The sequence below is a fragment of the Zootermopsis nevadensis genome, unplaced genomic scaffold (assembly GCF_977971745.1).
Source record: "Zootermopsis nevadensis isolate Lab colony 2312 unplaced genomic scaffold, Znev_1.0 Znev_ptg000007l, whole genome shotgun sequence".
Lineage (NCBI taxonomy): Eukaryota > Metazoa > Arthropoda > Insecta > Blattodea > Termopsidae > Zootermopsis > Zootermopsis nevadensis.
In genome coordinates, this window is record NW_028259139.1 from 12,964,955 (window position 1) to 12,989,947 (window position 24,993).

Genomic DNA, 24,993 nt, shown 5'->3' on the forward strand with positions numbered 1-24,993 from the left:
CTGTTACGTTCCTCAAGGAACAAAACCATGGCTTGCTGTGGCTCACTAAAGGCGCGGCCAGATTTCCTTTACTAAGCAACGTTTTTCTAACTAACAAACAGACATCTCATATACATGGGTAAGAAATGAGAAATGCACACATAATTTTCTTTCACAAACAACAGACGACTTGGGAGACGTACGAGTAAAGGGAAAACAATATTAAAATGTATCTTAAAGAATATTATGTGAGAATGTGGACTCGATTTATATGATCCACGGCAATAAACCTTCGGATTACGTAACAAGCAGACGGTTCCTGGACTAGATAATCGACTGTCAGCTTTTCAAGAAGGGCTGAGCTCCATGGAGTTAGTCATTCCTTGATCTTATAAATATTTCGGTACACGACAGCCCGCAGATATAAAAAATCGGACGGGCAGTTTTGAGCAGTTCTGTAGGATTTGAGGTTTTCTTGGCGGTGAGTCCGAAAATGGCTGACTTCTGGGTTGGGCCCTGATGACGGAGGCAGCAAGGACCTCTAAAACGTCGGTAAAAGTCTACCAGACAACACGGCGCAACATCTCAGAAGACTATCATCATAACAATGGCATTTTCAAAGTTTGACGTCCGACTAGCGGGAGATATTCGACTCAAATCCCGGTCGGGAACTTCCGCCAACAGAAGTTCATGGCAACTTTCAAAGAGAGTTCGTCAAATTTAATACAGGACATGCCCGCTCCCAATCAGAATCAGAGTACACATCCAGTCTAGTCCCTGACACTCGCGTTAAACTGCGATCCACACTGCAACAGGAAGACCTTGCATACCACAAAGCAGAGGAAAGTATTTCCGGCACAGAGATTAAAAAGAACAAGACAATCTTTACGTGTGGCTGAGACAGGCCTAAGAATGCGCCTTTGACGTCCTTATATGTCCTAACCAGCCATAATGCACGGAAGGACCATTGTGTTCCGTCGCTCCTGAACACGTGACTGGCCATGTATCTTTTGAGTCACGGTACATACTGACGAAGCCCTCAAATTTGATTCTGCATTCTGCCAGACACACAACACAACTACATGCAAAGCAATACTGAGCACTGTCTCTAAGGAGAAGACTCGTGAAATTTAATGACGCTCTTTCGACTTCTTCATGGGTCACAGAGTCAAATGAAATAGGACAAATAAGGTAAGCATTCGAAAGACAGAATTTGCTGCTTATTTGAATGTATTTTTTATACTATGCTCGAATTCGGAGATAATGAGGAAAACAGTAACATGCTTAAAAACCGGATATTTTCCACACAGAAGTCATGAATATGATTTACTAATACGTTTTATCATACTAGATGGCACGGTGGTCTAGCGGTTAGAACGCTGGCCTTGTAATACTGGGGTCTCGGGTTCGATTACCGGCGGTGCCCGAATTTATAACTTGTGTTGGGCAAGGCCGTGGTCTAGACAACACGGAGGTTTCCTCCGGGGCTTCCCCGGTTTCTCCGTGGCATCCCAACAATTACTCCATTCACACACAGAAGAAGGCAATGGCAAACCACTTCTGGATCATCTGCCAGGAACGTATATGAACAGGTCCCAGTCCGAGAAAAGGATGGAAGGATCCTGTTCATATGGACCTGTCGTCAGACAGAACACTAAATAAAATAATTTATCATACTGACTTTAACTCGTTTCACTAAATCTGAGTAACTGCTGAGCCGGATCTATGTTCTCGAACAGAAGTGGAATGTTAATATCTACAGTACACTTACAATTCATCGAACAACAAACCCAACCCTTGAGTAATGGAGTGGCTAGTGCGTTCACCAGTGAATTTAAACTGCACTGTTCTGACATGCAATCAAGATACTTGGTCCATTGAGGATTCGCAGCTCCACTGGCTTCGCTAACCTGCTCGGACGTTAGTAAAACTTTCCTTTCCGTAGCTCATTGGCTCTACTCTGAAACCAGAAATAACTAACTAACTAACTAACTCCCTGGTAGCAAAACCTGTGGGTCAAACACCAAAGCCTGATACCAGTACAGATGCTGGAAACACCAACTGACAAATTGTCGTATAACTTTTTAACTCCTTGTCATCCATCACCAATATCAATATGGCAGCTATGCGAACGTCTGAGGTGGGATCAACACTAACGCCGTTTACTGCAGCGTCTTGAATATTTGCATGGAAGACGGGCATCGTTTGTGCCAAATTACATCACTTTATGCAAGAAATGAACAGGACAAGAAACATGGCTGTTTGCAACTTGTGTCGTGCAACTGAACAAGTAGGCCTCTCAGTATGTCTCAAGCGTCCGTAAGTGAACTTATGTCCGGCATTACACGTAACGGACTAGATCAGGGGTAAACAAAAGAGCGATACTTGTGTATAAACAATACGACCATTTACAAATTGTTTAATATCTCACGCTACGCGGAAAAATATTATAATCTTCCGGTTAGTTAATAACAGACTTTGGGGAAAAGAAATTTTTTACTTCCAAGTACACACGGGTATCAACTGTTTCCACTTGCTGCACTGGGCATCAGAAAGTAAAATGGGGCGCATTACAGATTCGGTTTAATGCGTGCGTCAAAACTCTGAGAACTCCAACCAGAATCAATTAACGATAGCTTTTATGTATCTTAGTAAATCTGTGAAGGCCACGCGGTCTGAGGCATGGACCTCGTGTGCCTGGTCGCTGCGACCGTGGGTTCGAGTCCCACTCAAGGCATGGATGTTTGTCCGCGTCTTTCTGTGTTTGTATAGGTACAGGCCTTACGTCGGGCTGATCACTCATCCAAGGAATCCTACCATTGTCCAAATAGATCAATAGAATAAGTAAAACCTCGACACCTACGGGTAAAAGAGGATGAGAGAAAGAAAGAAAAGTAAATCTGTGAAGTACGTTCAGTCAGCGCGAATAACACAATAAAGACAACAAGAATCTTCTCCGACCCGTAGTTAATTCGGCCTACCGGAACATAATTATCCACCCCTGCAGTAACACACACATTCCAAATATGGCATTCCATCTATGTTCCGCTAAGGTCTTCTAAATAAAGCACAATGGAAATGTAAGTCATCACTGGAATCTTGAGGTATAAACTGGGGCAGGTCTCTCCTTATTTGCACTAGAACTCGGCACGTTTTAATTACACCAACCTTCAGGCACAACTTAGGACAACATGTAGTTGCGAACGCGCTTAAATAAACTCTCAAAGAAGAACTGGATTGGATTAATCTGGCTCTGGATCAGTGGAGGGCTCTTATGAACACAGAAAGGGCCTTTAGATTGCATAGAAGGTGGAGAATTTCATGAACAACTGAGCACCTATCAGCTTCTCTATCACAACTCTGCTCCACAGAGTAGTTCCTGCAATAAACTTGTCGCATCATCGGTCTCATGTTGATACGGACAAGCGACTGTTACAGCAGCAGATATCGTAATATCACGACGTTCTGACGGCGACGCTATGAATCGGAAGGCATCTTAAGACACTATCCCACGTCTCGCCAGGAGAAACTGGGGGAAGAATATATAGTCCTCAATCAGAACAGCGGGTCCCTGTCTGGGATTAGAACAGAGTGTTTTAAAGCTCGGATATGCAAACTGCAATACATCGTCTTGGTACGCAATAGGAAGAACACGACGTATCGCAGGCAGTAGATACGGGTCAGCAGAACCCGAGGAACGAATGCAGCGTCAACAAAACGTGTGATACTTGCAGAAGTCGCTGTTCGAAACAGTGAGCAAAACGAATTTTCCAAACTTTTTCAAGCTACACACGAGATATATCCCTGCACAGAATCAGTCAATGAAACGTGTCCCACCATTCACAAACAGAGAAAACTATCCGTGGCGTTTAAACAACATACATTTTACTTTACCATGGAAAAGTGGGCTATAACAAAAGAAGGCTTCTTGTCGTGACAGGAGTAGAAAGAAGCAATTCAATTCGGTGTTACGTATTTTCCAGACGTGTTCCTTGTACATACCTCACTGGCCTTTATGTTCATATACAGCTAAGTAAAATCTTGTAGAGGGACGAATACAAATCGTCTTTTTCATAACCTCAAATGTTTAATTTCATTGATACAAATCTTATACAGTATATTGTTAAGACATATTCTTAAAAGGGAACAAGAGATAACATTCTTCAGTATTACAAAGCAAGTGAAACCTAAGTTGTCTGTGAATCTTAATCTACAGTGTTCAAGCAAGATGGCTTTCAGTTTCGTACAGACACGCATTTTATGAAATGTGTGTCAGCGAACCGATTAGCAGGGATTCGCAACAGAAACAAAGCGAGAGCTACTGCTACTATAGGAAGATAGGTAAAACGTCTGTGGTAACGAGGCATGTCTGTGAGTCGACGTCAAAATCTGGTAAAGATAAACAGGGGATCAGAGTTGTCAATGTATTAAAAGAATTTAAAGAAAAATCGACTTATCCATCTGCATATGAAGTGGCAAGTCGGAATTAGTGCAGTCAGAAGTGACTCGAGAAAGCAAAAGGCCTTGTGGTACAAAACACTTTCATGTAAAGTCACTGGAATGAGACTGTAATCACAACTGCGCACATAGGCTACGTACAAGGCGAACTGGCTTCTGACTGTATAAACCGTGAATAAATAACGGAACAAATTCCTTTATTCTCCGCCAACATCATGCTGGGAATAGATAACGAAAACGAAAAAATTGTATCTGTAAACCAATTTATCAGCTGAAAATTCGGGTTCCTACGGCGACGATTATGAAGATGACTGTCTTACGATCTGTTACGCCGTGTAGTCTGGTTGAAGTTTAACAACGTTTCCATCATCAGGGCGAAGAATCCTCATGATGGATCTGGTAAGGGCCACTGAAATTGCAAACTTCAACCAGACTACAAGGCGCAACATCCCAGTCAGTCATCTTCATTTTAACAGCTGTTAACTTAGTAAAACCACTGCTGCCAAGTTTCCATTAAACTGAATATCATCTCGAGATGGAAATGAGCTCCATGCAGTATCTCTGTTTTTGAATAAACGTACATATCTAGAAAAGTGTTCTGAAGTATAATTTCTACATCCTCAATTCGTCTTTTGTTGCTATCACCCCATGTCCACGTATCAACCCTGTGTTTTATACTGGTTTAACCAACAGTTTGTACAAATTCATATATTTTACGAAAATGTTTTCAAAAGCCAGCGAATGCACCTGTGTGGCCACGCCACTGGCTAAGGGACCTTGGAAACTAACACAGACCTCCCTCCAACCTCAGCCCGAGTCAGAGAACTCATTAGAGTCAGCCGGCTACCTGCGGGTGGAACCACAAGTTATCAGCGACACAGCCCAGTTTTAGGGGACGTAAACATGTGGGGTGTGGGGTGTTAAGTGTGTACATGGCGACGGACCATCGGGGATTTACTTGATCAACTGAGAAATTTCTTGATTCAAGAATTTGACCAGAAGCTAACAGCAGTTCAATTAGTCAAGAAATTCCCCGCCATTCATTGCCGTGCTCATAAGAGGCTTCCCGCGGTTGGTATCCCAAGGAAGGTCAAAATACTCCACCCTATTTCTCTACGATCCACTTATATATACGCTCCCGTCTACTCCTAGGTCTTGTAAGTAGTCTTTTCTCTTCATACATGGGATTAGTTCCTAAAATGTTACTGTTTATCTTTTTTGGAATGTCTTTCCTTCACAATAAGCACTGTCCCCCCCCCCCCCCCATCATGCTTTCTTGGAAGAGTCTCTCACACACCCAAGTCTGAAGTGTCTTCATAAAGGAAGTCTCCCTAAGCTTTTAACTGTCTATGATTTGTTTGAACCGGTACGAAGCAAACGCCACATTAGTTTTAACAAAAAGGGAATTGGTTTATAGATTTAAAACATCCGTACAGGCAACAGAAATTAGGAGTAATATTTTGAATGGGAGATGCGTTTCAAATACGTCTATCCAAAGAGCACACAGGCTACGTCCAGCACGCGTCAAGGCAAGACGACTGCCAGCCTAGAGGAAATTTACAGCCTTAATTCATATACCGTGTTGGAACAACGTACAAGCTATTGTCAAGTAGCGCCATCGTACTGGGCCTTTCCAGAATACATGACAGTTACTCAGACTTTGTACAACTAAAGTTCTCAACCTTTCAAAACCTGGCGCCAGACACTCAGTGAGCAATTTACCAAAACTTCGCAGCAACTTACAATTGTTCCTCATTTACTCTTGAAAAACATGTTCAGGTACTACTCAGTAATTCTCTATTATAAAATCGGTTACTCGTGAGATATTTGACACTAATTTTCCCTCAGTAACCTTTCAGTACCAGGTTTAATTTCTGTCAGTGCGATGCGCGTTATAATTATTAATTTGACTTTCTTTATTAAGGTTAACAGTTGGTCACGGCGATAGTTGTTGAAGAAAAACAAATCATCCTGGAAGACATAAATTTAATAAAAGAAGTATAAAGACCCAAAACATGATCAATTTTAGCGAACTTCCAAATGACAACTCAAAACAGAAAGCTTGCTCGATTTTCCGGTCTGAGAGACCGTAAAGTTGCAGCAATTTTTAAATAATTTGAAAGGCGGCAACTGAATAACGGAAACAAAGATAATGGCGTAACCAAATTCAAGACCCAATTTTCGGACCACACGATTACAGAGTCCGTCAAAATCACAGTAACAAATTCAAACGACGCCTAATAACTTCATTTTGTGCGGTGATATCTACTACCGAATAGCTGATGAAGATGGAGACAGTATGTTCACGGAAAGAGAACTCAAAATATTTTAAAGCACTACGATATATATATATATATATATATATATATTCAGCATGGTGTGCATTGGTGGTTAGCAGGATTCACGATCCATCAGTACATGGGTTCGATCGGGACCGCGACATTCTACGATCCTGTTGTGACCCCCTTTTTACGAGATGATGATGAAAGTGGAGTAATTTTTGGGATGCCACGGAGAAACCCCGGAGAAAAACTCCGCGATGCCTAGACCACGACCTTGCCCAACAAAAGTTGTAAATCTGAGCACTGCCGGGAATCGAACCCGGGACCCCAGTATTACAAGCCCAGCGTTCTAACCGCTAGTCCACCGTGGCGGTAGTAAGTAAGTACGAATGTTTGCCAGGGAGTCCGGCGCTTAATATCAACATTCCACCTACGCCTAGGTCTCCCTAGTGCTCACTTGCATTTAGGGTTTGCGGGAAAAGATGTTGTGATCCCTGTATTTGTCACCTTTCCCATTCCTCGCCGTTCGCATCCGAAATGGTTTGACGAATCTAATAACATTTTGCGAACAGCACAAATTATGAGTCTCTTCATGATGAAATTTTTCCCCGCCCCGTGTTCGTATCGGCGACAAAAATCCGCACCCATACTCACAATTCTCTGAGTCTTGTCCGGCGCTATTGCAGTAATCTCCAAGTTCCTGAGCTGAGGACCCCGACGCAAGGAGTCGCGTGACCCGCTAAGCCTCACGGATATCATGTTCGGCACTTTGGTGACCAGGGACAGACGTCGTGACAGCTTTCGACCAAGCTTCGTGCGCCGTGACGTCCTCTCTTCGGTATCCATGGCTGCAGATGACTATCACGGAAACACGGTCAGACACTTGCCACTCGGAATTGGGGTGGGGGTGGGGATTCTTTGATGATTCAGCCGTCAGTGTTGACTATGGTACATGACAATTCTCATTTTATGCACATATTATAAGATTTTTCACAAACACTTAGCTGTCACGAGATGCGGTAATTCACATCAAATGCATTTCCGTGTTCCAGCCTGTTATTTTTCAACATCCACACACGCGGCGATAAAACTCTAGGAACCCAGGCCAAGTTCTAAATTTTCTTTTCATTTCAAGGCTGCATTTAACATTTATAAACAAAAACGACGGCACAATATATTCTTCTGTAGCTACAACACACTATTACAACGTTCGAAATCTTTGCTGTTTTTGAGAGCACGTTAGATCAGTCACGACATACTGCCCACTTCAAATCGCATTAATCACTCCTCTGAAGTCACGAGCAGCTACTCTGCACGTAAAACAAAACAGAAATGTGGACAGCGTCTAATCAGACATTCAGTTGCTGCGTACAAGGAACAGACAAGGACCTTGGGAGTCCACTTGACGTTAATGCGGTTGGAGTGGTCAAGACACTTCACAGAAATTTGTTGTTAAATAGAGCGGTAATTTGACACTTAAGTTAACGTTTCAATCTGCTGAACCGAGATATGGGGGGGGGGGGGGGGGGCTAGACTTATCACTTCGAAAGGAAACTTTATATTTTTGGCACAGACCTGTAACGAATATCCAACAACCCCTCGTCCGAAACCAACTACTTTTACTTCGCAACGTTGACGAAAATCAAGACAAGCCTTTGGTTACATTAAAAATAACGATAACGAATAAAGTAACATGCACTCCATACCATAATACTACCGGCGCAATCATGTTATTTCAAGACACTGTATCGACTTATGAGGTTGTGTTCGCCAGAGATAAATTCAAGATTAGAGTCAATATGATTATCGTCCCAGTTGTAAATCCAACATCCCGTAACACAATGAAATCACTATAAATTAACCAACAACATTGTCACTACCTGGCATGCGAGCACTGCGGGACCGTACGAACTGACACACGTGCGGTTACGTCCGACACTTTGCTAAGGCCGCTGGAGCCCTACTACGGTCTGCATCACGTGCTGGCCGTAGTTCCCTGCTTCGCCGCTGCGTGATGCTACTGCCGCTTGCCCTACTAGACAACCTGCTTGACACACAGCCGCGCTGACTGTCATGCCAGATGTTAACGTTGCGTCAAATGAGATCATCACGTGAGTCGAAGCAGGTTCCATCCCGGAATTTGCCTCGGAGCATTGAGAAAAATCTGTAAACATAGCCGGGATTCGAACCAGGCAACTCCTCGCAAGGGTCAGAAGTGATTCTGTTACTGCATGACACAATGTCGGCATAATTATAATTTTTAAAATATATAGATTTATTAATAATAATATTAAAATAACTTTGTATTAAGGTGCAATTGTCGCATTTCCTCACGATTTAATTTCTATCTAGATCAGGATTCGACACTGGTACCGGAGCCTCTTTTCCAGGGGGTAAAGTGGCTGGAGCGTGAAGCTGACCACTCACCAACGCTGTAAACTGTTCTCTACCTCCAGTTCCGAGTCCATATCACTACCACTATCCGTTCCATTCTGCGTCTATAATCATCTTAACACACATAATTCGACGATAATAACTTCAGCAGTTGATACAGAGCCTTTATGTCCAAAACTAAATGCGCAACGATTTAGAGTTGGCCTTTCCACTTTCTGTCAATCTGCATTAGGAAGTAATAAATGTAACTCCCGTCTTCAGGGTTTAACCACTACAATGACGTCACTCTCAAAGCAACAGTCATGGTACCCTAGCAACCAGACCAAAGATGGAGAAACAGAGAACGATGGACGAAATAATTTTGCGTACATGGAAAGGAATACATTCGTCATATTTCGCTGTTCGCAGACACGATGCAGGAAGCAACAGTGGACACTTCGCATGTGCCAGACGGCTGGAAAATGAGAGCACTGCCCACCGCCTGCAAATGTGGGCCATTTCTGCTTCTCCTCCGGTGCCTCGCCATTCATTACGTCTCAGTCACAGCCACCTAAACCACTGTGTAATTGTTACTGTTATTGACGCCTTCGTAAAGGTAGAAAGTGTCACTGTGCACAAGTTCAACGCCAGGAAGACGTGGAGGTAGGCTCCACGCCCTATAGATCAGCACCACCCTCCGGCAGCGTCTCCTTAAACCGGACTGAACGGAATCATCCCGGTTGGCTCACCATTAATAACCAAGCCATCAAGGCGTATGAATGAGTGGAGGTAAACCACATATTTTTAACGTCGACATTTGATGGAGGTAAGTGGTCGGCTTTAAGCCCCGATCGCTTTGTCCCCGGTATTCATTGGGTAGGAAGCTGGGTGAACCAGGAGCCGGTTTGGGAGCGGAGAATCAAAACCTGGCCGTCCACCTCGTACCCAGTTATCTGAGCTATCAGGTCTCCAGATCGTACCTCTACAGGAGCAACGCCAACAAACATCCACAAGCTGACCGGGATAGAAAGGCGTGGTCGAATGCTTACTCCTTCTTCGTATTCGGGAGGTCCCACGTTCAAGTCTAGGCCCAGTTACCGGCTAACCTGACTGGGTTCTTCGTGTTTTTCCTCAGTCCCTCCATGCAAATGCCGGGATAGTATCTTAAAATCAGGCCACAACCGCTTTCATTCACATCCTTTCCAATTCATTATCCACGATCATCCTTTTATTCGATGCATATAGCCTGGTGTAGTGAAAAAGCGTTGTTAAAAAACTGTAAATAAAATACAAATTGGGCGGTACAGTGAAACATTGTTATGTAACTTATATCATTTATACACACACTTTTCAAGCACAGTAATTTGAACACTATGAAAGCAAACGTAAGTAGCTATTGCGATAATGAAGTATCCGCGTCTGCAATGACATCTAGACAACAGGGAAAAGTGAAAGTACTCAAGAATCACCATCCTGATGACGCAACCCACAGAACACGAGCGTGCAGTCACTGATATTAAGCCGATAACTCTAACGAACTGTGAGTTGGTAACGACCCGAGCAGACGTAAGGGGCAATAGATGTATAGCACCACGCATTCCTGACCTCGAAACTAGATGAGAGTGGGTAGCTTCATGCCCCGGCCCTTAAATACTGGATACTGGGAACGACCCGCTCTTCAAGTGCCTCAGCACTGCGGGTCCCAACTTTTCGTTGGCTTGATCTATAGACATTCGGTAGGACTCCTTGGACGAGGGATCGGCCCGTTGCAAGGCCTCTACCTGTACACAACACAGAAAAACGCGGAGAGACATCCATGGCTTGAGTGGGATTCGAACCCACGGTCCCAGCGACCGTGCGGCCACTGCGGACCCCCGGCCCTTAAATACCTAAACTAATTAAAAGAAGCAGACGATAAGGCAAATCATTTTGTGTAAAAAGGCTGCAATATTTTAACTACAAAACTTACATCCGGATGCGTCGGGTTATCGCGACACACTGAGGCAACCCACCTCCGAAACTCACTCTTGCTTGGGATAAATACGAACCACTTGATAAAACAAATTAGGCATCCAGTTCGAATATCGTCCGCGGTAACCACCGGCTGTTCTGACCGTCAGTTTCTATGGTTTTCCTCAGTACCTCCTGGCCTTAAAACAGATAAAATCCTTATCTGTTCGCCATGAAACAGCATTGCTACATAACCTAATAACCACATGTAACAGCCAGTGCTGTGGCAAAGCGAGGGAATTTCAAATAAACAAGGCATACAAACTGGAATAAGTTAAAGACCGCGATGAATTTAATGCTTTATTGAAATACTGTCTGCTGTCAGCCAATGAAAGCAAAGGGCAGTGGGCTGGAGAGAAGGTCACTTATTAACAAGTGAAAGGCAGAGCGGGGAGAGAAATCACGTTACAAACAGGTTGCAGGTGAAGGGTTTTCAAATGTTATCACCACTCGTTTGATTGCAACTCAAGACGCCTTAGAGACAGGGCGATTCTAAGGCCAGCAGTTTGCTGTAAAGAAGGCATTGCAATCCTCAACATTGCTGTCAGACAATGAATTAGTTTCGGAAAACAACCGGTTCATTTTTATGACATTTAAGGACACGGTTTCAGCGGCTCATGTTACATAGCAGCGAGTGAGATGGGAAGATGATCATGAATACTGAAGTAGATAAGGTTTTGGAAGCACGCGGTCGTGACATTTAATTGCTATGCTATTCCATGTAGCGACTGAGAAAACCCACGAAAATGTCAGTAATAATACTTTGTAACACACTCTAGAGTACGTTGAGTATCAGTTTATTTAACGACGTTGTTTTAATCGTAAAATTAAGTTCACGAAGAAATTTAAAGCATAAAGTGAAGCTTTCGGGGCGACTGAAGTTGATGAAAGACTCTCGCGAGAGCTCGCAACAAAGAATCGGATTTGTTACCCAGCAGCCCTGAGGATGAGAGCAGAGATTGTTCTCGAAACGTTGGCTAAAGATATGGTTTGTTCATCACTCAGCCACCTGAAGCGGGTTGTAACCCGAGAGTCTTTCATAAAATTTAAAGCGGATTACATTTGTAGAATTCTTGCTACCATGCAGTTCAGTATCACTCATCTTTCGGTCTCACAACTAAAAATGTAAAGATTAAAATATACATAACTATAATTCTACCTGTTGTAAAGTATGGTCTCTCATCACAAAGAAAAAAAGAACATAGACTAAGCGAAACTACATTTCGTTGCTGGATTATCGACTTCGATTATACACATAAGATATTAATAAATAACGATACAGAATCTGTACGATTGGGACTCTGAAAGTCTGTGAAATAAGAAAGAAGGTTTCGTAAGTTCTGTCCGGAGCTCTTTATTATTATAAAGACCCAGGAATTGTTCCACAAATTAATTAATTAATTAATTTTTATCCATAAGCAAAGGAAAAAATATCAGATTCTTCCCATTTCTTGTAAACGACAGTGCAAAGTCGGCAAATGTTTCTCTGACCATTCTGCCACCTCTGTGTTTCTGTGTTCTTCCTATCAGTGTTTTCAGTGTTTCTGTGTTGAGAACTAACGATGTGTTCCGCCAACCCTTCTCCCACTCGCTACTTCTAAATTACTGCAGGAGACGAACCAACAAATTCCTGTCCGTACCTGTTGTGAATTATAATAAGAGGAGAGAGAGAACTTGCTTTATTGAAAGCTGATATTAAAAGCGTCCATCCACTCTTTATCTAAAGACTACAAAGGACTCAGACCCTTCCGAACGCTATACTCCGCAGAAACCTTCTTGTTTCTCTTGCTAGTTTCAATAACAAAAAGCAAAGATGCTGAACGTAAGTACAGGATACAGAAGTTGCGATGACAGAACACACCAATCAGCTCTTACAATGCAAATAAGATATTTTTTTAAATGAATTAATGTGATACGCTTCTGCTAACTACTAATTCCATGAAACAGCGCCATTCCTGAAAAGCTAACTGTCGCTCAGCAAGTCAAAAAATTGTTTGTCTTCTATGGAAACTGGTCACCTGAAGACGGAAGTGGAACCAAATACCGAAACGTTCTGGTTTTAATCAAAAACAATTCTGACGATGGATAAAGCCCAATATACTAATGACACACATTGGGTCAGCCGGCGGGGAGAAAGCGGTTGAGGTGTGAAGCCTGGTCTCCACGGCGGAGTGCTTCGACAAAGATGAAAGTTTACCTTTACCGCCGTGTTTAGAAATTCGACCACGGTACTGTGGCTCTGCGTGGGTCCTCCTCACCTGACGGAAGACGGCGCAATTAGCAGCGAGGCACTGTAGTGTAAACTGCTGTCACGAAGTAATCTCGGCGACATCGGTTTTGCAAAGCACAGGGCGAGGAGACCAAAGATGTGAGGATGCATTACAAAATCAAATGTTAAGAAATCTTTTGAAAAGAGGACAAATTTAAATGATATTGACAAGTACACTAAACTGAGTACAGTAAATATGAAGCTTTCCACTCAGCTCAACGACCGATATGATTACCGACCTCTCGAACAGCCTGAAGGTTACTTACAGACCTATATAACCACAACTTCGACTGAATGTATTAAATGATCCCTCGCTGTAAGGAAACAACGAAATTGTGAGTGTTATTATTTTATTTTAATTTGACGCCGTCCATAGCTCAGACAATGGCGTCGAATGACAGGAAGTTTAGCGAATAATAAATTGGAAAGGGTGTGAAAGACAGCGGCCTTGGTACTGATCTAATTTAAAGAAAGTTACTATCCTAGCACTTTCCTGGATGGACTGAGGAAAGTCACGAAAACCCCGGGTCAGCATATCCGGTCTCCAGGCAGAGATTTTAACCTGGGATCTCCGAAATACCAACCATGACGTCACGTAAGTTCCGATAAAGGTGTCTGAACCTAAGAGAAACGCCATAAAGGAATTAACAGAAGCAGTTCAGAAGCGTTTCAGAGGTCCATGCTGCCTCCATCATCAGGGATTCATCGCCCTGATGATGGAGGCATCAAGGACCTCTGAAACGTCGGTAAACTTCTACCAGACTACACGGCGCAACAACCCAGAAGACAACAATCTCAAGAACTGCACTATTAGTGCTCTTCGTCTAATATTGTTAGGACGATGGGCTGAACATACAGAACGCACCGGAATATGATAAATGCATGCAGAGTTTTTGTTGTAAACCCTGGAGAGAACACTGACCTAATCATAGCTAGAGGGAAGGTGTGGGAACATGGGTATAACATTAAAATGGATCTTATATAAAAACAGTTGTGCAAATGTGAACTGGAATCAACTGGCTCAGGATGGAACCCAATGGCGAATTTCCTGAACACACTGATAATCAAGAAATGTCATATCCAATCGTATATAACTGTTAAGTTTCGAAGTAAGACCGCAGGCCTACCTCATGGAGTTAGTGACCAGAGTGTCACATGCTTGTCTGTACCACAAACACCGTATTTTATCTTGTCACAGTTAAAGCTCATCGAGATGTTGCCAGTGATTTCCCAATCTACGAAATTAGTTCTGACAACCCCTGGAGGAGGGTAGGTTTTGATAAGATGGCAAATACTGTCCTAACGCTGAAACGCTACTCGACACCCAGTTGCTACTCCCAGTGCTTCAACACTGGCGGCGAGTTTGTTGTGGAGTCAGCAGTTAAACGCTTCTTCGTATTTGTTTTCCTGACATTACAGTAAGAGTTGTAATATAAAAATAAAAAATAAAAAAACTTTCTTAAACAAAATAAGAAAAAATACGACACTCGAGGAACAATAACTGTGATACCTTTACAAATATTGAACAACAGCGCAAGAAGCTGACCAAAGAGAAACAGAGGACCACTGACTTGGAGGTCAAAGTGTTCCCTTCGGGCCTTAAATAGTAAGAATTTGAAAGCTTCTGCTGAAAGGGTTCCGAAGGATAACGCCTCAATATGTGTTAAATAATTTTGGGCGGACGTACGACTATACAGACATGTTCTCCGAATTACATTAGCGTCACGGGATGAAGACTACAGAGGGACCAGCTTTGACGTGTCTGTAATTGTTACAGAAGGCAGGCCTAGACAAGGCAAACACCAGGCAGAAGACAACGTTCGTTCCCACAGACACAGAATAACTTATTGTCTCAAGCAATATAAGTAACTCTTGTATTTATTCTCATGTAATTTCCGGTGCCTGAACTGGGGACCTTGAACCCTGAGAACTATCTAATCTGTTCTTCCTTTCCCTTACTTCATTTTTAAGAAAGTTTTCAGGGTATTGTTGCGTAATTGCCAAGGCGACCACTTCTGCAAAGACCAAGGTTTTGTAGACTCAACGCAGTATTTTGACGCCGGATAGATCTTGCTATATACAAAATTCGGGGCTCAACATAATGCCCGCTTTACATTAAGTCGAATGTACTATTGTCCATGTCTTCAGCATCTGTAACGTTCACCTGATACAATCAAAATATTACCCTCTGCAGTAATGTGTCTACCTAATGCCATAAAGCACAGACCCCACTTGAGACGTTGATGCTGAGCCGGTCTAGAAATTCCACGCGCCCATCTCAAGCACCCTGACGTCATCAGCATAATACGTAACAAACATTTGCTGAAACCTCATCGTGTAGTGTCCCCCACACCCTTGGACGACCCTTCTTCTCATCCACACCTCGCCCTCAAATACACTTAATTTACGTAATGGTCTTCTTCGTTGATAAGGTGTAAGGGTCTTTTAGACAGATACCGACGTTTTGGAAGAATAACCTTGAAAATGGAGGCAGTATGTCTGTCCCCAACATTGGCATTCCACCTACAAGTCCACGCGGTGTTACAAACCAGAAGACAAACATCGATGTCTTCACCTCACATCTCACTGCAAAACTCTTTTCTTCCGTTTGGGCGAAAGACTAAGTTTCACAACCATACTAAGCGAATGGTAAACTTATTTTTGTGTAACAGTATTTAATGTGTTAAAATTCATCTGTCTTCATTAAACTGTCGCACGAATTTCACTTGCGGTTAGACCGCGCGGAAGACAACGGCCTCTACATTTCGTTCATTTGGTTTCTTACCTCCGGGTCGGTCGGCACAAGCGAGATCTACGAGGCGAGCGACCATTAATCACTGCAGTGTGAAGGCCGTTTGGTTTTCTAGCCGTGCACGCTGGCTTCATTCGAGCTAGTGCCTGACGCTATTTTAAGTAAACAAAATACTTGAATAGATTATGATAAACGGACGATGTATGAAATAAGGCGCGGTCTGTCAGAACAAATACATTTACACCTTATATTTACACAAGGATTTAAAAAAAAAGTCATACTCATCGTGAACCAAAACAAAATCAATTGTATAACTTTGGCTTTCGGAGATAAGCCGCATCGAAATGGTCAGAGTTTTTTAACCTTTCGGCAAACCTTATCGTCTACAAATCCTAATATAAATACAAAACGTAAATGTGTTTGTTTTGATAGGCCGTGATTTCACCCTGAAGATGGCAACTGCAATATTTTCCGAAACGTTGTAAAACTCGGAACAATCGACGCGACTCATCCTTGAAAGCCAGAGATGATTTGCCGTTGGTGTATCTCGACCCTCTATGACGTAATCTGGAGGATCCGGACCGGTAATCAGGATTTTCGCGACTTTCTTCAGTGATACGCAATTCAGAGTATTTTAAAACAGCCTACGACTCACACTCCTTCTGACTATTACTTGATTTCGTTGGAACTTGCGTAATTTCAGCACGAGTTCCAGAGTCCTAAATCGGTCTACCAACGAAATATCGCAAATTGAACGGATCACCAGCCAAAATCAAATTATCAGTTCAGGTATGCGGCTGCCGATTTCTGCCCTGACTAAGGACACTACGATCTTGCATACTGGAATCGTGTGTTCGAATCCCGTCCGGTAATACAGGCCCTGCGATGGGGCGACCCGCCACGCCCACGACGTTCACTGGTGTTTCGACACAAGCTCTGTGGGAAATTGTAAAGTGACCACTTGAACAGAAGTAACGGGCAAACCGGAGAAACGTGCTCAGAATGTTAACTAAAGATGGCATCTCGAGGAGTACGTGCAGGCATGGAGTATCGAAAGAGAAGCCCGAGACACGCACGTTAAATTCAAATTCCGTAAAAGCTGAAAGTATCATTTACTAAAACAGATAAAACCCTCAGACATACTACTTGATTTTGTCTGTTCAAAACGCGTACAGAAAGAGAATATGAAAATGTTCCAATAAATTCCTAAAATCGATCACAAATCATCGTATAAGCCTGCTACATCTATTGTCCAACCAATCAAATATTCCGACTTGCATCCTGTGACACTTTACCCTAACAGCCAGACGTGTCCAAGCTGTTAAAGTATGCCGACGGTTAACTTTCCAACAATTCTTTAAATTACAAGAGTCTGGGCAAGAATCTCGGATGGGAAATGAGAATACAATTTTGGCGGAGAAACCGAATATTTGAAGACAAAGACGGGGCATGAATGAAACAGCACATTGATATACACAACAAGAAAATGTATTTTACTAATGTGAAATTTATTCAACTGCGGGACAGAGGAGTTTGGTTCTGGGATCTCGCCAGTGCTGCTAATCCCTTCAGCGCCTAATTCACTGCCCAATCGTAAGGTGACAATGTGAATGGATGTTAACCGAACAGACATTCAGCAGTACTGAGCGAGTGTGGGTGTTTGAGAACAGGGTAGTGAGGACAGAATACAGAACTACGAGGGAGGAAGCAACAGGAGAGTGAAAAAAAACCCTGCATAATGAAGAACTTTCTGTAACGATATGGGCTTAAACTAGAGGACAAGTGTGCTTTTGTGAACAAGATAATAAACCTTCTGATTCCATTACTTGATCAGCTAAACGACTACAAGCTTCTCATAAAGCCCTCTACTCCATTGAGACAGCCAATTCCATATCCACAGTCAAAGCTGTGTGCAACCGGAAAATGACCGTGTGACGCGAACTGCTGTGCTGCTTGGTTGCATGCCTGCCCCGTCACGCTCTCTGCCTCTAAAGGACACTGTATACAATTGTATTTAAAAGTTCTGAAAGTGCTTGTGACCACTGTACTACTTGGAGTGCCTTCTTGAGTAAATCGAAATAACTATCGCAAAATTCGCACCGATAGCTGGCAAATCAAACAGCATTAAACAAGACAATGACCGGCTGCGACTTGAGACGCAATCTAGCTGCAGAATGAAAACTTCGTATTACATGACATAGAAATTATGCAATTTCTATACTTTCACGATCATATTTTTGTATAAATATGCCGAGACAGACGACGTTCCTTCATCAGTCGTCTCCTACTGCATACTGAACATTATCAGGACTGTGACACTGAAATAACGTTAAGAGTTTATACCAACGAGAAGTTTCTTGCGAGCAGCGATCCAAGTTCCAGAAATAACCACCAGACGGCGAGTACTACAAGGCAATACAATTATGGCGTTTGGCAGGAAGATGGCATCTAGCATGGTGCAACATTTCCTTGTGCGTCCGGTGCGATTGACTATTGCTAATACTAGATTACAGCTTATTCGCTGTCAAAGTATAGTAGCGGAAAAATTAGTTTATTCGGAGTACGGAGACGTCACGAAGGTTGTTCGTCAAGAGAAAGAGAACCTGCCAGCTCCCAAGGACAATGAGGTTAGCACTTTACAATAAGAGGTTAAGTCGAATACACTGACGGCAGGAACTGCGCAAACTCGGTGGAAAAAATATAAATTGTATTTAAATTGGTAGTATTGTTGGTAGTAACCAGGGGTAAAATGCGAGTTCAGGTTAGATGAGATTGATTACTTCCTTGCTGAGAATATTGTTTGTGGTTCCGGTAAAATGGGCGGAGTTTCGGATTCCCACAAGGGGTCCCATTTTTTAATATAATCCAGTTATCCAACACACACACACGCATATATAATCAAATGGGTAAATGGTATTAATTGTACTTTTCCCATTTTAGTATATTGCATTGAGCCACTGTTCTGTAAGACATTTATGGTATTGATGCATGTTTGCAGATTGTAGTTCGAATGTTGGCTGCTCCTATTAATCCTGCAGATATCAACACAATCCAAGGAGTGTATCCTGTAAAGCCTCCACTTCCATCAATCCCCGGGAATGAAGGAGTTGGAGAAGTTATAAGCCTAGGCTCAGGAGTTACAGATCTTAAGAAAGGAGACAGAGTGTTGCCCAGAGCTAACGCATGGGGTACGTGGCGAACACATGCAGTCTGTGATGCAAAAGAAATGATAAAAGTAAGTTGGTAAGGGAAAGTAATCCCTGTATTTAGGGTCAGAGACCTTTGCCTAAATTATCTGCATGTTTGAAGTTTTACTTTGTCATTGTAACTCATCTGATTTCCTTCCACAACTTAGCACTTCATCCAGTCCCATCACACATTATGAACATCAGACACTAATAATAGCTCTCAGTCATTTAAATAATCTTTCATTGTGGAATCATTATCACTGTATTTCTTTTCTTGTTATTAGAAAAGTCATGTTTGTTGCACCCAAAAGTCAAAAGAACTGTCTTATTGGTGGCCAAGACATCTGTATATTATTTGACATAAATTTTGTTTGTGTGACTGAAAAGATGAACACAAAACAGGGCTGCAACATGTCATAGATTACAATGAATGTTGTAGTCTTAATACATTACAGACTTTTGTTTTAGATACCAAATAATATTGGTATTGTTGAGGCAGCTACGATGACTGTGAATCCGTGCACTGCGTACCGTATGCTGCGTGACTTTGTGAATCTTTCAAGAGGAGATACAGTTATACAGAATGGTGCAAATAGCGCAGCTGGACAGAGTGTTATTCAGTTGTGTCGAGCATGGGGGATCACTTCTGTGAATGTTGTTAGAAATCGGGAAAACATTGACGAACTGAAAGCCTTTTTAACGGATTTGGGCGCCTCATATGTTCTTACTGAAGAGGAACTCAGGTAATAATGAGGTCTATTAGACTATAGATCACATAGTTCATGATGTATTCTATGACTCCTTGATCCTGTCAGTTTAACATTAAGAGTGAATTTTAAACTGTTCTTATTCTGTTTAAATTTAAATAGAACAACAGAACTGTTCAAGAAGTCTGTCGTGCCAAAACCTAAGCTCGCATTCAACTGTGTGGGTGGTAAGAATGCACTGGAGTGCCTCCGCCACCTTGATAACGGTGGCATTATGGTGACGTACGGTGGGATGTCCCGGGAACCAGTTACTGTACCCACTTCTGCTCTCATCTTCAAGGATATTAGTGTTCATGGATTGTGGATGACACGCTGGAGCATCAATCATGCTGGGACAACAGAGCAGACTGAAATGTACCGAGATATCTTAAATATGTATGCAGAAGGAAGTCTTAAAGCTCCTGTCCACAAACTCATTCCCTTTAGCAATTACAGAGAAGGACTTGAAAATACAATGACTGTTAAGGGATTTTCAGGGCTCAAATACATCTTTGATTTTCAGAGCTAGTTATTAGTTGTGATTTTTAGGTTGCTCAAATAATTTAAGTTATATGCAAAAATGTTAAATTTGTATGTGATAAATGAAGGGAAAATTAGTGGGAGGAAGTTAATCTACGTGGTACATTTGTTGTGCTAAAAACACTTCATTGAAAATTTGTTATAATTTTCTTATAGTCTGTACAAATACAATGAAATGCCAGTGAACTGAGTACAAGGCATAAAAGAACTCTATTTTCAAAATACTTGTCTCGCCCCAGTCATTTTACCATATAAAGTATGGCGAAACCTACAAATTAGGAACGTCTTCATAAGAGACCTGTATAACTGTTGGTTTAAGCAAAAGAAATTGTATGTATGTATACAAGCACTTCAACATAAATTTAATGAATGCTAGTAACAAAATTCCTATTTAGAAACATCTTAATCACACGGTATCTGTAGTAAAGCAACAAAATTAAATTATCTACCATATCAGGTCCAGGGATATGGAAAGTGATAAATAATTCATTTCAGTAAATGATCCATTCAAACCCCATCCTGATAACAGTTCTAAAAATATGAAGACAATTATAGTGCTTCCACTGCAATGATTTTTAATTTGTAAAATCTTATATAACAAATTTGACACTGAAAAACAACATATTATATGCATCTGAATTGCTAGTCGTTATACAGTGTTAACCAGTTCAGAAAATTAATTTGTTTTATTAATGCTACTAACTTCATCAGCAAATAGAACAGAATGTATCTGTAACAGTCTTTTTAGGGCTTCAGAAGATGTACAAAATTTGGTTGCTTTTATTTTATGTGCTTCTGCTGTGATTATTTTTGCATTTTCAACTTATGTTTAAGAAGGCATGTCTTAATGATGCATTTACAAAGCAAATATATCCATTTGTTTTGTTGTTTATTTATTGTTATATGATGTAATTTTAATTAATAACCAAAACATGTGTAAATTTAATTTTGTGTTGTTGTTTTTAACATGGCCTCATGTGCCCCACCCTCCCAATATTGAGAAATGGTGATTCCTGTCCTTTGATGAGCTCACCCAACCAATAGCTTTGCTGTTGCCATAACAAAGTGCAGATATTTTTAAACGTGGTTCTGTAATAGTGATGTCCCATGCACAGGTCTAAGAGAATCAAGAGGGACTGGAACCAAAAGGAGCATACAACCTCATTTTCAGTGCCACTAGTGTTAATTTATAGGGTAAAAACATAAACACCATAAAATACCATATCAGCTGCTCATAAGGAGGTTGGTAGAAATTAAACATCTAAAAGTAAACATTTGCCTTGTCACCAGAAATCATAATGCAAAGGTAACTAATGTATCTTCAAACACTGTGACAAAAGTCCACGTTTAGGGATAACGCAAATTAACGAGAATTGACTTAACCTAGAAAATATTTGCTACCTTGCATCTCAGAATATTTTATCTTCCCTTCATCCTATTAAAGATGAAAATATACAAAGGTATAATGCTACCTTTTTTGTCTCAATACAAAAGAAGAGACCATGTGGGAGACCTACATTTGGAGGAAGGATAGTATTAAAATGGATCTTAATAGAATAACGTGTGATAGTGTGGACTGGATTCATCTGGTTCTTGTAAATATGGCAATGAACCTCCAGGTTCTACAAAAACCAGGGAATATTTTTCCCACCTGAGAAATTACCAGCTTCTCAAGGACTCTGCTATGGAGTTAGTACCAATTATGGAATCCATAATTACATAATATCTCCAAGATAAGAACTGTTCCAAGTATTGTAAGTATGAAGTGTGAAATTATTACTTTTAACAGTACTGAACTCCAATGAAATCCTGTAAATAAAATGACACACTGTATGCAAACAGTAAACATACAATGTTTGTCTTCCTCCTCAGTAAGACCACGCCCTTCCTGGGTGTCAACTCACTCTACATAACAGTTCGAATCCTTCAGAAACGTGACAAGGTTCATTATATTTGGGAACAATGATTACTCAAAATTGCATTCAAGAAGAAATTAAGAGTAAATTAGATTCAGGGACTGCTCATTACCACGCGATTATAATACTCTTTTCTTTCCATCCCTGATTAAAATACACAAAATTATAGATTGTCTAGTTTTGTACTGGTGTGAAAAATGGTCTACATTAATGAAAGAACACATACTGTGGGTGTTTGTTAACAGAGTGCTAAGGAGGCTGGAGAAAACTGCATAGTGATGCTGGTATTCGGTTTTCAACGTTTCATAGAAACATCGTGCATCCGTTTTCGTCCGCAAGACCGCAATTAAAAAAAGGTCACGTAAGAAGTTAGTTTCTTTGTACTGATACAAGTTAAATTAAATAATCCACTTCCATATCGTTACGATTTTAACGCCACCGAGTTCTTAATATGCATGACATTAGTTGGCAGATCAATGTATTTTCGTCGACTTATGCTGTTAACCTTTCAGACACTCAGCACCATGGTAAAAGATGACTGTCTGCCAAAATTTTACTAGAAAAGTGGCAGCTATAGTCTACCTGTAGATGGTAAATTGCATAGTTTCATACGACAAATGCAGTACTATGACGAGAGTTAAACTGCTTTTCGAGCTTTGCTTTTCCTTATCACAGTTACGTATAAATTTATTGGTTATACTGTCCGGCTTACCTTAGCCGCTTCGCACGACGTTTGTACCATTTGAAAGTCAGGATCCTCTTCCGTTCATGTCGAAACAAAATACAGAAATCCACTGTTAGACTGGCGATAGTTCTGTTGTGTTCGAGAATTTTCACTTTCACTCGCTCAAAAAATGATGCAACTAAATAGTGTGAATTGAATTTGGCGGCATGACTGTTCAGAACAAACTGACAACACCGGCTTGAAACTACGCACAAATGCCGTATTTATGTTTATCGAATATAAAAAGCAAAGCTGTCCCACTACACGCCACAACTCCTACTCATTCTTACCCTCGGCACTGTATAGGGGTGAGTGGGCAGCGTCACGCTCCAGCCGCGCTTTACTACCGGTAAAGGACCACGATACCCATTGGTTAGGAGGCTGGGTGAGCTCCATGACAAAATCGATTTGATATTTATCGATTTATTAAAGTAATTTACATTCCTGAAATCGAGAATAAATTATTTATTGGTTCGAATTTCAATGTGGTTAAGAATTTACAATGAAATGCAATAATGGAAAATATGTGGAAATTACCACGGGCATGGGCACAGACTACAGCGGTGCCCTGGGGCTCTGGCACAACTGACGATTTTAGCGCGTCCTGAAAACACCCTGAACTCCTCTTACCACCATTTTCATTTCTATTCCATTTCTCCATAATAATTTTTTAATCAACATAATTAGGTTCTCACTTGGGCCTAAAAATGTCTTCTGGATTGTTGCACAATATAGTCTGGTTGAAGTTTCTTGACGTTTCGGAGGTGCCTGCTGTCTCCACCATCAGGGTTCTGATAATGGAAGCAGGAAGTACATCTAAAGTGTCGGTAAACTTCTACCAGACTATATGGCAAAGTAACACAATACAGTCACCTTCATACTCATCAGCATGAGAACCTCAAATCTCACTACTTTTGTTGAATGTTTGTAGTTGTCTTTGGTATTTCCCACCTCCACATTTTTATAGGTAGTGGAGCGTTGAATTGTGTATTATTTTTACTACCTGTAAGCATATTCTTGGAATTCAAGAGCTGCAGATGTGAGTGAACAGTCTGTAGTTGGACTCTATTCATTCCTTTTGTTTTTGGTGTTCTTTGTCATCAGATGCATTTTGATTCCTTTGAGATTGTCTGCCAGAAGAATTTATAACATGAACCTGAGTGCTCTCTGAGATTTTGAAATGTCAGTGACCATAATTACAGTACAGCAGATAACAGGACTGAAAGGTAGCAGAGAGTGAAGAATGCATAGAAATTGAAGTCTGTTCCAAAATTTAGGTTAATTTGGCATTTCCATCCATGCCAATGTTTTCCTCTTGGGCCAGGTTTATCATTAGTTTCACGATCCCTGCCCTTAGGATATGAAATGTTTGTAAGATAACTTAAAGGGTAGCTGCAAATCAGGAGGGTATTAAAGTGGTTCACTACATTATATTCATATTGTATTATTTCAGCATCACATTCGTGAGTACACATTCGTTTGCAACGAATTTATCTTCATAGCATGGTATTTCACCACAGGGACAACTTTTACTACTCAGCCACACATCTTTGGGTATAAAATGTTATAAACTGATTTTACACTGAGATTTCAGGTTCCCACAACTGTGGGTATGGAGACGACTGCCTTCTGGGATATTTAACCATGAAGTTTCGTAAAAATTGAACAGCATTTCAAAGGAGCTTACTACTTCCACCATCATTGCTCTCTGAAATGTCAGGCAATTTCTGTTTGACTACACAGCGCAACATGAAAC

At 41.4% G+C, this 24,993-nt stretch overlaps 2 protein-coding genes across 4 annotated transcripts in view; one reads left to right on the forward strand and one right to left on the reverse strand.

Annotated features, from left to right (window-relative positions):
- The window catches only part of LOC110829738 (uncharacterized), a 210,207-nt gene extending 186,661 nt beyond the window's left edge, over positions 1-23,546 (reverse strand). For 2 of the 3 annotated variants that reach the window (XM_087344295.1, XM_087344294.1), the window contains exon 1: positions 7,374-8,686. In XM_087344295.1, the coding sequence (XP_087200421.1) occupies positions 7,374-7,565 (192 nt within the window). In that variant the 5' untranslated portion in view covers positions 7,566-8,686. Of the gene's footprint in view, positions 1-7,373; positions 8,687-23,225 lie in introns of those variants that run through there. The other variant, XM_087344297.1, reaches the window with a different exon arrangement.
- Positions 18,507-21,543, forward strand: LOC110829748 (enoyl-[acyl-carrier-protein] reductase, mitochondrial). The gene is made up of 4 exons (XM_022063794.2): positions 18,507-18,750; positions 19,122-19,358; positions 19,780-20,054; positions 20,181-21,543. The coding sequence occupies exons 1-4, from the start codon at positions 18,547-18,549 to the stop codon at positions 20,584-20,586; spliced, it is 1,122 nt and encodes a 373-aa protein (XP_021919486.1). The 5' UTR covers positions 18,507-18,546; the 3' UTR covers positions 20,587-21,543.
- Positions 23,547-24,993: the final 1,447 nt, after the last annotated feature.

Excerpts from the sequence above, each read along its gene's own strand:
- LOC110829748 (XM_022063794.2), top strand. The coding sequence starts at position 18,547 with ATGGCGTTTGGCAGGAAGATGGCATCTAGCATGGTGCAACATTTCCTT. Across the intron at positions 18,751-19,121 it reads CAGCTCCCAAGGACAATGAG|ATTGTAGTTCGAATGTTGGC; the intron begins GTTAGCACTTTA and ends GCATGTTTGCAG. Across the intron at positions 20,055-20,180 it reads CTTACTGAAGAGGAACTCAG|AACAACAGAACTGTTCAAGA; the intron begins GTAATAATGAGG and ends AAATTTAAATAG.